The sequence below is a fragment of the Atheta coriaria genome, unplaced genomic scaffold (assembly GCF_025399875.1).
Source record: "Atheta coriaria isolate IRGN ID8LTWV9N9 unplaced genomic scaffold, Caltech_Dcor_3.1 hic_scaffold_3_pilon, whole genome shotgun sequence".
Classification (NCBI taxonomy): domain Eukaryota; kingdom Metazoa; phylum Arthropoda; class Insecta; order Coleoptera; family Staphylinidae; genus Dalotia; species Dalotia coriaria.
The window spans coordinates 363,518-375,890 of NW_027045445.1; the positions used below are offsets into that span (position 1 = coordinate 363,518).

Genomic DNA, 12,373 nt, shown 5'->3' on the forward strand with positions numbered 1-12,373 from the left:
ACTCAATGCCCCATCTATCGCCTAATATTTGAAGTTCTATAAACACCAACCTAACACTGCAGTACTTCCCTAGGATTTGCAGTCGTCGAACAGTTGTGTTCACTCAAAATTTTTAGTTGTCGTCAGTTGATTTTCAAAACATAACCCAACACTCTCAATGTTGTTCGAAGATGTCAATATTCCGAGCGCTGAATAGAAACTTCCCGTACCTCCGGCAGCAATTCGCCGCTCTCCTCGGCAACACCAGCACATCGGTGAAGTTCATCTGCGGCGTTGTGCTCTTCAGCTACTGCCTATCCTACTCACAGGATGCAGTCGACGTGTTGTCGGTGACCCCCGGGTACCTGATGCCTCCCAGCTTCTGGCTGTGGACGGCATTCACCTTCTGCTTCCTCGAGCTGCACTTCTGGGAAGTGCTCGTCGACATCGTCACTGTGGGTCTCTGCGGTAAGCTAATCGAACCGCTATGGGGTCAGCAGGAGATGCTCACATTCTTCGCTGTTGTCAATCTTGGTGTCGCCGTCATTGCCACCGCGTTTTACTTTGTTTTGTACATGTGTACATTTGACACGAATCTACTCTTCACTGTACACATACATGGCCTGGCGGGTTACATCGCTGGGGTATCAGTAGCCGTGAAACAAATAATGCCAGACCTGGTGCTGGTGAAGACGCCGCTCGGGAAGTTGAGCAATAGGAATGTGCCGCTGATCGTGTTCTTTCTCACGTTGATCGTGTGGCTGGTAGGGTTACTGGATGGCACATATCCAACAATGTTCCTGAGTGGGCTGCTGGTGAGCTGGATATACCTGAGGTTTTATCAGAGGCATAGCAATGGGAGTAAAGGTGACCTAGCCGATTATTTTACGTTTGCGAGCTTCTTCCCGAATGTTATCCAGCCACCGATTGCTGTGGTGGGGAATACAGTGCATGGGGCGCTAGTCAAGGTCGGGATTTGTCGCAGAGTCATTCGGAGGTTTGATATCTCGAATCCTACAGGGGTGACGATCAGTGTGCCTGGTGTTGATCAACATGATATGGAACGGCGCAGGTAAATACAACTTGCTATAGACAATCAAGGTTGTCCAATGAGTGACAGCATAGCGGTTTTGTGGTTATGTTCTATGCAAAATAATGTGAGATTAATTTTGCTCATCTTATTTTCTTAGTTAGAAATGATATGAATGTAAACTTCACCACAAATCCGCTGATGCAGCGCGTGCATGCTTCGCTTGTCTCATGTTACACGTTTACAGTTCAAATACAATGTAATCTTTTCTGCTTTCCAGGCAAATAGCACTGAAAGCATTAAGTGAGCGCTTATCTAAATCTCACCACCAAGACAAGCATCCGCTGATACCCAAAAAGACGACGCTCGCCAAGTCGGCGAAGCCACAAATGCACATGTCAGCGTCGACGTCGTCGCTACCCTCCACCAGTGGCGCGACAACTACTAGTTCAATTCCGGCGGCGCAGCCATCGCCCGCAACGCCGCATCCGAACGTCTAACGCAAGCTTTACACAAAATTTACGGAAACTAGTTTTAAAGAAACGTAAACTTAAGGCAACAAACGAAGCAAGATGGCGGCGGATGTATGTATATGTATATTCGACTGGACCGGTGTCCCCACTAGCCGATAAGTTTACCTGTAATTACGCATTGCGGATCACGAGTATTGTACGTGTACTGATTGAGATAATAACATTGTTAGATTATTTTTTAAGAAATATGAGAGAGAGAGCTAGAGAAGTTATTCATTGCGGACCACCCGTCATTCAACCACACGGCAACGTTTTTGTATGCATGTTACGCACCTAGAAACGTAAGTAACGATTGTGTTTTGTTCTTTCCACACGAATGGCCGCCATGTTTGTTACCGTGGTGAGTTTTGCATTATTTACATTATAAAACACTGTTGGTTAGCTTTGTTCGAATTATTTAACTCATCACTTTCAACATCGCATTCTCTTACACTTACGTAATAATGTCAAACAAAATTGTTTTTTGTTGTTGCTGGTTTAGTAACTTAACTTAACGTTTTATCTTTATCTATAGAAATGATTGTTAGTCCATTGTTGCGGCGGCGCCGAACTGTAATCGTACTGCTGGGTGTTGCGGTTATTTGGCGCTCCTACCGCCTGCGGCTGCGCGTATTGCGCAGATGGTGGCGGCGGTGGTGGTGCCTGATTTCCATACCCTTGATAATTCTGCCCTTGATGATTACCACCGTAGCCATGACCTTGGTAGTACTGATTTTGTTGCGGAGGTGGTATATGCATGGGTGGCAGCGAGGTCTGTCCATGTCCATATCCACCGCCTGCGTTTTGTTGATGTTGTTGATACTGTCCGTAATACGACTGTTGTTGCGTGGGCGGCTGCTGCTGCTGTCCTTGTGGTTCGCACGGCGCGGAATCTTGGATGGGCACAGTGATGAGATTGGTGCGCATGCCAGCACCGCCTCCTGGTGGTGGAACATTTGAACGCTGGCGGACGTTGGTTGATACAGCAATGGCCGCACGTGGATCGTTACCTTTGATTCGACCTGGAATACCTGTGGTTGGCGGTGGAGGCGCGGCGGCTTCCACTGGTTCGATGTTAGCGGCCTGTGAAACATGGCGGTGGTTAATGTGGGCTTGCAGATCACGTTGTGAGAGGTACGTGCGACGGCAGCCGTTGGAACCGTAGCGCGAGCCACCGTGTGTGCACATGAACACTGTACCAAGACCAGTCTGTTCAACCCTGGAGACTTTGTCTAGGCATCGCGGACATTGTTTTTGTTCTTGTTTTCCGCACGCGTGGCAGAAAACGTGTTTGCAAGGAATCTGTAACAAAAACAGGTAACATAACCTTAAGAAATCTGCATCTAACCTAAGTTTATTTATCATAACCTAAAAAATTATATGAAAATACAAACCATTCGTCCATAAATTAAAATCGGCTTCAAGCACTTGTCACAGCAGTGTATCATGGGATTGAGCACCTTCTCGCCGATGAGATTCACCTTGTGGCTCCAATCGAGTCGCAACATTGGCTCTGGCGGACCTCTATTAATAGTCGTGAACGTCGGCGCCTCCAGTTGTGAAATATCAGCCTCCAGGTCAACTTAAATCACACACCAATTACATTACATCCAATTCTAACCATCACAATCAAAGCTTGTTAAGTTTCAAAATACTATTAACATTTATTATTCAAGTTCTTACTTTCAGTTGTTGAGTTCTCATTGTTTTCAGTCTCGATCGCAGGAACTTGTTGCTCCTCGATGGAGTCGTTCGGTGTGTCCAGTTCCTCATCACTCTCAATGATCTTGATGGCTTTCTTGCCTCGTCCACGGCCTCTTCCGCGACCGCGACCCCGGCCCCGAGCGCCGCGTCCACGTCCGCGGCCCCTCTTCGGCGCACCATCATCCATTTATACGCGGAAATTCGCACGACACAAGCACCGCACCAACGCGTCTATTCGCACTCTTTCATTACACGCACGGCAGACACAAAACTCGCACAGTTTTCTTACATTTTTCGAGCGTTTTTCATCAAATCATGCCGAATTTTTGTGGAATTTTCGTTATATGAAGAGGTTAGTTTTGTTGACGTTTGGTTCGGCTCAAGTGTATAGCATAAACGGAATAACTTGTTTGGGTTTGAATGTGTGCTTGGTTGCCTATAGGTAAAGAGACAAATATGCAGAAATAAATATTATATTGACAAATAATTAACTAAATAATAATTATAAGTTAAACTTATAACATTTATTTACAAGTTAACATTTTGTATGGGTTTACTTTTTCGTTTAAAAGAAGTAAACAATACCGCATGTGCTCTCTAATTTCACTCGTTTGCAGTCGTGCAGATTCGTTGTGGCCTTGCAAACAAGGTTGTTTGACGAGTTGAAACGTTTGATTTTTCAAACTGTGATAACCGTTAAACGTGAGCGGTCGGTGCGGCCGTTGCGAGCCTTCCGGCTTTTTGGCTTCAGCGCAAATTCGACAAACCCACACCGTAACTACTGAAACCTGAAACTCATGCGCGCAAAATAAAATGGATGTCCGAACACAATTATCGCCAGTTAGCAATATGCATGCAAACGATTGCAAAACGCCACCGAAGAAATTATTTACGTTTCATGGACTTCTGGGGCAATCTCACACGAATAACTATCAAACGCCACCCGCACGCATCACCAAACTGAAGAATCCCTTCGAGCAAGTTCTTCGCGAACATCTGGGCACGAATTTCATAAGGTAATCACAAATTATACTAAAATGCGCACAAAATTAGATATTAATTCATTATTTGTTAGTCCAACGTTATTTACAAAGAAAACTCCGGTGAAAAAGGAATTCTCATGGACAATCGACGAACTTTCCATGCTGCAGCCGGCAGAAATCGATGAGAACAGCTCCCATCAATTCGAATCTCCTGAACACGACGAAGTAACTCAATCCCGCATCGATTCCTACTTTAGCATGCAACAAATTCTCCCTAGTCCAATGCTGCCATGTGAAGGTGTGCCCCTAATCAAACCCGACCGTGAGGTCTTCTCACCCACATCCACTACAACATCATCATTACCTGCTCACCCAGTACAAATAACATCATCCTCTGCTCAAACAGTTTTAACTTTACCACCAGTTCTCCCCGAAGAAGTTGAACGCGTCCTGAAGCCTTACTTCTCTTTTACTCAAGACCAACAAAATGTCGGCTACGACGTTCGGCAAGACTCTGAATTTTATAAAAATTATTCGATGATTCTCAATCACCACCACATGAAGAAAGTGATGATGAACCAACAGAGAAGTTTAGTTCGCCGGTTCGAAGACTTTCAGAGTCACGATTGCACTATATGCATAGCACGTTGTATCAACGCACGATCGGCACTCCGGGGAATTATGACGCGATTAATCTTTGTCCATTGTCGCCAATATGCACGACTGCTGTTCGTGTGAAGGATGAGACTGATAAAAATGAAACGGAGAAGAATTCTAGTCAAGTTATGTCAATTGATGGAAGTTTCGTTGTGCCGGATTGCTCTGCTGTTGAAAAACACAACAGTTCACAACTTGGTGAGTAGTTTTTCATATTTCTCCCTTAACATGTTATATATCAGCAGAACACCCTTTCAGTTTATTTTCCATTGCCATAAATAATTGAATAAATATTAACAAAATATTTTTTGGAAGATTCATCTCATCATTCATCAGATGCTTTGGGTACATCAACGATGAATTGGGACATAGAGTACAAAGACATGTTTTCTCCACTCGCGCAATCAAACGCTGCCACGGAAGCAATGGAGATGTCTAGATTAAACACCCCGAAACAACGTCCTGTTCTCTCTCAGCGCAAAAAACTCTCGGACAGTTTTGGCAACGATGCCCAAGTGGACGAAGACGATGAAGATTACATGGCAATGTCACAACAGAGCATCAAAACAGATGAGCACAACGAATCGGGATATCACAGTGCTCCGAGTTTTCTTCAAGCAAATCAAACCAATGCGCCAGTGACAACTTCAACAATAAACTCCACGATGGCAGAAGCTACGTCGTTATGGGCTTCCGTGGATGTAGTGTCATCCACGCCAACTAAACGAAAGCAGTGCTCTCTATAGCATGTGATTCCTATACAATTTAGTAAATTAAGTAATCGGCATAGACAAGTCTGAAATATGCTCAATTGATTCTATACACTGTGCCATCGTCATTTTCTGTATGCAATGTACAAATTAATCAAATGTTTCATTCTCTCTCATGATAAATCTGAGATGAAGCAATGATTATGACTGAATACTTCATGTACGCTATGATAGTTAACTATTTTTCTTGTTATGAGCTTGTGCAATTTTTGCACCTGTATTTAAATCTTGCAAATAATACCAGGGTCAATCAAAGATAATACATTATTGTTTGGTAGGTTTTTATAAACCTTAAAATCGAAATAAATCAAATGTTTAGCATCCTTGCTGAAGACACAAACTCGCTATACATTTTCCAACATTTGTGCAAGCATTCAAATTGCTTTGAATGCCCAATTGATAAACTCTTGTAAGAATAGCTTTGGCATATTCCTGCATCACGATTATGAGTTCTGGTAGACGTTCCAGAATGGAATCCACCACATCGGCGTCCCTGCTGTCCAAACAAGCTAAAACTGATGGTAATGCGTCGCTGCTTGCCTTCGGGTTGTATTTTAAATATCGCGACATCAGTTTAATGGAAACCACTCGAACTTGTCCATTGCGAGAACCGATACAGTGGTAGAGGTTCTGCGCGATTGTCTCCAGCAGATGCGGGCGTTTGACAGTCAAATGTTCTACCTCTTGAAGCGCTGTCAGAGGATCGGTGCTTTGTATTCCTGCGATTAATGACTGCCAATTGGGTGGCGGCGGTTGAATAATGGGTGGAGTTGGTGCGCCTACCAATATTTCACTGCCGCCTGCTTCCGGAGTCAACGGCAACGAGATACTCGATAGAAGTGGACGCACGCATGGATGAGACATTTCAAGATCACTAAACACACAAAAACAATAATTAAATGAATATGTAAGTAATTTTAAGGTTATGATTACTTACCAAAGAACATAACCGTATTTCTGTAGATATTTCAACGAGCTTTGCATATCCTGCATCATCCAGTTTTGTAAGAATGTCACAATTCTTGGAACAATATTATTTAACTCCTTATTATGCCCGTGATATTTTAATAAATCAATGAAAGAATCCAGTAGAGCACAAAGTGTCTCTGTTTCTTGATAGATCGACGGTTGTAACAACTCCATAAGTCCAATAATCTGCCCGAATAGAAGAAAATGACCGCGACTTCGTAAAACATTCCAGTCATATAACGCTCTCCCACGCAGACAAGCAGCCAGCATTGGTAATTGTCTTAAAACTAAATCCGGATGTGTAGCCGCTAGTTTTCTTGCACAAAGTTCCAAATCGTGACTCTTTGCAGTCCATTCCTTATCCCTCACACGTGTATTAGCAGTCAAAGCGCTTAGAATCGTATGAGAGATCAAATCCAATGCACTGCGGCTGGTTTTGGCAAAGCGGAAACTTGCAAATTGTCTGTTACTTAAATAACTTACAACTCGTGGTAAATTCATGTACAACATCAATAACAAATCCATTGCGCTTTGTTGATGCTCCAAACCCACTAGTTTCTTTACAACTTGTTCAGTTGTATCCGAATTATTCATCGCTATTATAATCAATGATAGTCGGCGTTCCATTGTTTTCTCCGCCATTTTGTCAATATCATCCATTTCCAAGTGGTATTCTTCAAGAATGTAGTCAATTACAGTCAAAATTCTCTTGTTATTCAAATGTAACACATCTTCGGATTTGAAATGTTTTGGCACTGACTTATCCCGACCTTGCCATAATCGTGGGCATTGTGTTAAAGCAGTTAAAAAGTCCAATACAGACGATGGACAGTTTTTAGAAACATTATCAGGGATAAGTAGATAGTCAATCACGTTATTAAGCGTTTTCCAACTTGCTCGCTGCAGTACAATTGAAGTCAAAAGCGGCCTGAACGATAATTGTTGGTTGGCGAAGAGTAATTCCATTTGTACTTTGTTGGAATCCACGTTAGCCATTTCCAATTCAACTGTAGCCAACCAATCGACAAGTAAACCAGTTTTCTCAACATTTTCTTTGTTAATCAGCATATTGCTTATCTGTTTAGCCAATGCCCTCGAGTTATCTAGCAAAGTATCAGATAGCTTCCCAGATATATCGTCAATCGATGTGGAAACATCCATTTTAGATGATTCCTGATATTCTGATAAAAATTGCTTTATTACATTGATCAATGGATTTGAGTTCTGATTCTGTTTCAAGATTGTTAACAGATATTCTCCAAGCTTACAAGTGCGTTCGTTCAAGTATTTCTTTGTCATCAAACACTTCAGAACTGTCTGCACTGCCCAGTTATTCAGAGCTTCCTCTAAATCTTTAGCGGCCATTTTCTGAATGACATCAATAACTTCAGAAACTTCTTTGTCTTTTCCGGTAGTTAAAATTTTGCACACAAAATTGATTTGTTCACTTGAATCACTCGCATATTTCGGATAAAATATCTTTTTCACAGCTGTAACAAGTTCGTTTGGTGAATGTTTCTCAGACTTTTTCGTTACAGTACTCGGAGCCATTTTCCTCGATTCAAAATCAACGTGCATATCTTCTTCGTACAATTGTGGCGTTTGCATTTCCAAAGCTTTAACGAAAATTTTTCCTCCAAGCGCCCCACGTCTGTTCTGAACATCAACTAATTGAATCATATAGTTTTTATCAAGGACAGAATCAATCACCAGGTTCGGATTGGTTACTGTGACTCTATCCAGCACTTTCAACAGCTTACTGATAGAAACCACAGGTATACCAAAAGATTGAATAAAGAGAACTAACTGTGGTGCTTCGAGTTTCTCCACTGCAGCATCAAGTAGTCTCGGGACATTCGAACGAATCATTCTTAATTTTAACCAATCGGGTGCCATTATTACTTCTTCGGATAAATCAATCAGACTCGCCTTTGGGTGTTCTTCATTGACAGGAAACCATAGATCTAACATACCATCAAATGCTTCGAATTTTTCAATCGGTCCGTATGTAAGTAAAATAATTGATGCGTGAATAGTCAAAGTCGGGAGAGTGCATTGTTCTCCATTCGCCCATGTGACTAGCACATGATCTTGATTCTCAGATAAATAAAAAGAATCGGAAGATTCCCGCGCTTTTTGCAAATACACCCAAAATACAGAAATCAACGCTTTTACTGTATCATTATTCTCTCCTGGAAGAATATAGTGCGTTATACTATTACGTTCGATGATTAATGTCGCAAGATCAAACACCATCTCGAATAATTCCGGCAGGGAATCATCTAATCCATGCTCAGCTAAAAATCCAATATAGTTTGCAACATGGGTTGGGTTGGTCTCAAGTAAAGTCGCTTGTCTCAGGTACGGTATCAATGTTTGGCGAATACTAGGCAGATGTGGAAATTGTAGAATATACTGTGTCAACCAAACAGTTTTGCCAATACTCGCTGAATTCTGATCGATATCTTCTCCAGGCGATAGTATCATAGTCAAACCTCGAATTGCAGGAGCTCTACTAGATGCATGCAAAGAAGTGAGTCTCCTTAGAAGATATTCTAAAACTTCACAAGCCATACTGGCATCCGGGCCATTTACAACTCTTCGCAAATGCGCCAAAAGTTGCGTGTGTTTGGTTAATTTTTCAGTTGGGCCAGTCGAAAGCAGGTATTCACATAAACATTGTACTGGTAGATGCGCTAAGGATCCTGAACTATGTACAAGTTCAGCCAACCAAGGCATATGCGCAGTACCGCCGTGTCGAGTCATAATATCAAGAAGAAAATCAGGTTGTCGTGACTTACATAAAAGATGTCCTAATTTAAGCGTTGAGTTCAGATTGTTTAACTGTTCAAGAAGGTGTGGCGGAGGTTGACGCGCAGGACTCGAAGGATTCAGTTCCATTAATTGTGGAAGTAAAAGACTGCTCTGTTCAGTAATCTCTGCTTTGGTACTGCCGGCAGCAAGATGCGTCTCGAATTCCAGGATTGTCTGCCTTTCGATTGAAAGAATCTGTTGATCCTTGAGGATGTAGTCATAGGAGCCATCGCCGGTTATCATTGTTGGTGGAGGATACGCGAAGAAACTTTGAAAATAGAAAAATATATTAATAACACTATAGGCAACCCAACTGCAATTTACTTACTTTGTAATACACATTTCCATAAACATTCTCAGCGTGGGATACTTTTCCCATGCTAAACTCCCAAAAGTAACCGGATTATGCGCAGCAAGTATCAATAACATCATCCAGACCTTCCAATAAAGTGTAGAAATCGCCAATTTAGGCGGAACATAACCTACTGGCAGAGCTATATTCTCCGGGTAGTTATAACTACAGAGATTAAAGAAGAAATCAATAATCTCAATCTTGTCCATTTCTAACGGCGCAATATTACTGACTCTTCGTATTAACTGCTCAGCGATTTCAATCACATCATTTGGATTGATAGGATTCTCTTTAGATATTCCAATCAATAAAATCCTCAGCAGTGTAGCTTGCAATAATGGAACTTCACTAGCAAGTCGTAGAAATAAAATCCTTTCGTTTTCACCCGGCCATGAATCAACTTTATAGTAATGCTCTGGTTGTTCTAACAACACTAATTTCAACAAAGAGTGTTGACAATCCATTGCGGAAGGTCGGAAAACCTTAAATCCCCAATCATGCAACCATGTGACAGCTTCGCGTTGAATATTGCTCACTTGTGTTTGAAACGCGTGCAAAACAGTAAAATCTCGCTTACTTTGTGTAGCAGCATCGCGTACTTGTGGTGTAACACACAGTAACATACACATTGCGACCAAATCCGTCAAAGAAACAAATAATCTATCCTTAACTTCGGATTCACGAATGATTTTCTCCATATCTTTGCGTTCTCTGAGCAAAGAATGTACCACAGTGGGTAAATTAAAGTCATGCTTTAATACGCGGTTGATTTCTTTGAAAAGTGCGCGTAATGAGCGTAGATAATCGTCTTTATTCAAGAGCAGCTCTAAGCAAATGTCTGCAAATGCGTCCGCACTGGCTTCCGGTTCAACTTGGAACATGGCGGCAACGACAAACAAATTATTGCTGTTTCTTGCATTTGATAGCTCGTTGAAAATTGTGTATTTTAGCAACGGATAAAGATTTTCGGGAAATGCTATGACCATTTCTCTCAGGCAATAGTTGAAGAATATTACCATCGGTTTGTTTTTAAGACGCAGCTTGCTCAGTTGAACGACCACCTCCAAATCACGTTGTGTACTCGCAGAACAATTGTAACACAAGTATGCGAGAAGTTCCTGTGCGGGTTTCATTAGTTTATGATTGTGTACCCATGTTTCCAAACGTGCCACTGCAATTATGCGGATTTCAACCATTCCGCTAGTGGTTGACAGTAAACGTACGAAATTCTTAGTGATTGCTTCAGGTTGTTGACGACGTGTGATTTGTTCTTGAATAACTTCCAGAATAAGATGTTCGATTTCTTGCGGAATGTGTGTGTAACGATTGAAGACTTTAATATTCCAAGATTCAACCATTTGACGATGTTCCGCTGTAGCTTCATCATCATCGTTCGAAGTAATCGTTAAAGGACTTCCTGTGTCTCTTCCGGAAGGTAGCACCCATGATTCAGGCTGTAGCATTGACCTAGGAGGTTGTTTTGTGTTGAAAGCGGCTGTTATATTATCAACGAAAGGTTTGCAATAAATATTGTCGATCCAAATTCGATCGCCGACTGCATCTTCTGCATACATGCGTAAAAACGTTTCCGGCCAGTTTGCAACATCCGCAAACGCGTATAATAAAATATTAATAAATATTATTTGATTATATTGATTCCCTTTGTTGTTGGCTTTCATTCCTCCAGAAACGTCGCGTTTCAGCGAACTCATTAATCCCTGAACAATCAAATCATGAGCGAATAAAGATGGCCGAATCTGGCAGATTAACAAAATGGCGTTGTATGAAACTTTGCATGGTTTGAAACGTTGCGTTGAGCGAAGATTGCGGATTCCGCCGAGAATTAAACCTACTGCCTTATCATTGTTGCTCACTTTCAGAGCATCCACAACAGCAGCAAACAATTCCACTGCTTCTATTTCAATTGCTGCAGCTTCCCATGGTTCTACTCCAGGTGAAGCTATTCTATCATTTGATAAAATTGTGCTCATGCTAGGTCCAGGCACACCTGTTGGCGGTCGGCTTAAAACTTTTAGTTTCTTTGAAGGTGGTCCACTTCCAAGACTTGTTGAAGAGTTTTCACGTTTTCTATCAGGAGGTGGAACTAAAAGTTCACATAAATAAATTAATGAATCAATAAATAAATCAATTTTACATAGTTTTTATTAAAATTATAATTTTTACCTTTGCTGTTTGGTGAAGAAATCTGCGTGCTTTTTGGAAGTATTGGAACATTTCTTTTGGGGTCTGAATCTCGGCTGCTTCCTGCTTTCGCCCCTAAAGCAATAAATAAATCGGGTGGTTGCTGCGTAATTTTACTTTTGGGGCCGCGAGTCCCCAGGGCTGGTTTGTTTCGATCCATAATTTGTTTTCTGATACTTTAGCGTTATTTTAATTGAATTAAACTTGTGTCATGTATTATAAATTACATATTCTACACGAACTACGATAAAACGTGTTTTGAATTAGTTTTGTATATTGATTTTGTTTTAAAACAAAATTAAGTGGTGATTTGATCCTGGAGTAAACATAAGTTAACCTAGAATCAAAACAGTGTAAATTAGAGTAAGTTGTGCTCTAGCGGGATGTTTTGAAACTATACC

General features: G+C 41.5%; 4 protein-coding genes across 4 annotated transcripts; 2 read left to right on the plus strand and 2 right to left on the minus strand.

Annotated features, from left to right (window-relative positions):
• Positions 1–101: 101 nt before the first annotated feature.
• LOC135789347 (transmembrane protein 115) lies at positions 102–1,923 on the plus strand. Its single transcript, XM_065299138.1, has 2 exons — positions 102–1,051; positions 1,290–1,923. The coding sequence occupies exons 1-2, from the start codon at positions 171–173 to the stop codon at positions 1,507–1,509; spliced, it is 1,101 nt and encodes a 366-aa protein (XP_065155210.1). The 5' UTR covers positions 102–170; the 3' UTR covers positions 1,510–1,923.
• On the minus strand, positions 1,921–3,623 carry Hakai (E3 ubiquitin-protein ligase Hakai). Its single transcript, XM_065299137.1, has 3 exons — positions 3,205–3,623; positions 2,916–3,103; positions 1,921–2,823 (listed from the first exon to the last, which is right to left on the minus strand). Exons 1-3 carry the CDS (start codon positions 3,410–3,412, stop codon positions 2,047–2,049), a joined length of 1,173 nt encoding a protein of 390 aa, XP_065155209.1. The 5' UTR covers positions 3,413–3,623; the 3' UTR covers positions 1,921–2,046.
• Positions 3,624–3,854: 231 nt separating this feature from the next.
• bora (aurora kinase A activator-like protein bora) lies at positions 3,855–5,895 on the plus strand. Its single transcript, XM_065299141.1, is given in 4 exon segments — positions 3,855–4,241; positions 4,301–4,922; positions 4,925–5,063; positions 5,181–5,895. Coding segments are annotated over 4 exon segments (1,395 nt in total). The 5' UTR covers positions 3,855–4,038; the 3' UTR covers positions 5,612–5,895.
• Positions 5,817–12,338, minus strand: IntS1 (integrator complex subunit 1). The gene is made up of 4 exons (XM_065299131.1): positions 11,955–12,338; positions 9,747–11,874; positions 6,573–9,686; positions 5,817–6,509 (listed from the first exon to the last, which is right to left on the minus strand). Exons 1-4 carry the CDS (start codon positions 12,130–12,132, stop codon positions 5,951–5,953), a joined length of 5,979 nt encoding a protein of 1,992 aa, XP_065155203.1. The 5' UTR covers positions 12,133–12,338; the 3' UTR covers positions 5,817–5,950.
• Positions 12,339–12,373: the final 35 nt, after the last annotated feature.

Coding starts and splice junctions, on each gene's coding strand:
- IntS1 (XM_065299131.1), bottom strand. CDS start 12,132: ATGGATCGAAACAAACCAGCCCTGGGGACTCGCGGCCCCAAAAGTAAA. Junction 9,687..9,746: donor ATGGAAATGTGTATTACAAA/GTAAGTAAATTG, acceptor CTATTTTCAAAG/TTTCTTCGCGTATCCTCCAC. Junction 6,510..6,572: donor AAATACGGTTATGTTCTTTG/GTAAGTAATCAT, acceptor TTGTGTGTTTAG/TGATCTTGAAATGTCTCATC.
- LOC135789347 (XM_065299138.1), top strand. CDS start 171: ATGTCAATATTCCGAGCGCTGAATAGAAACTTCCCGTACCTCCGGCAG. Junction 1,052..1,289: donor CATGATATGGAACGGCGCAG/GTAAATACAACT, acceptor TCTGCTTTCCAG/GCAAATAGCACTGAAAGCAT.
- Hakai (XM_065299137.1), bottom strand. CDS start 3,412: ATGGATGATGGTGCGCCGAAGAGGGGCCGCGGACGTGGACGCGGCGCT. Junction 3,104..3,204: donor TGAGAACTCAACAACTGAAA/GTAAGAACTTGA, acceptor GTGTGATTTAAG/TTGACCTGGAGGCTGATATT. Junction 2,824..2,915: donor TTTTAATTTATGGACGAATG/GTTTGTATTTTC, acceptor TTTTTGTTACAG/ATTCCTTGCAAACACGTTTT.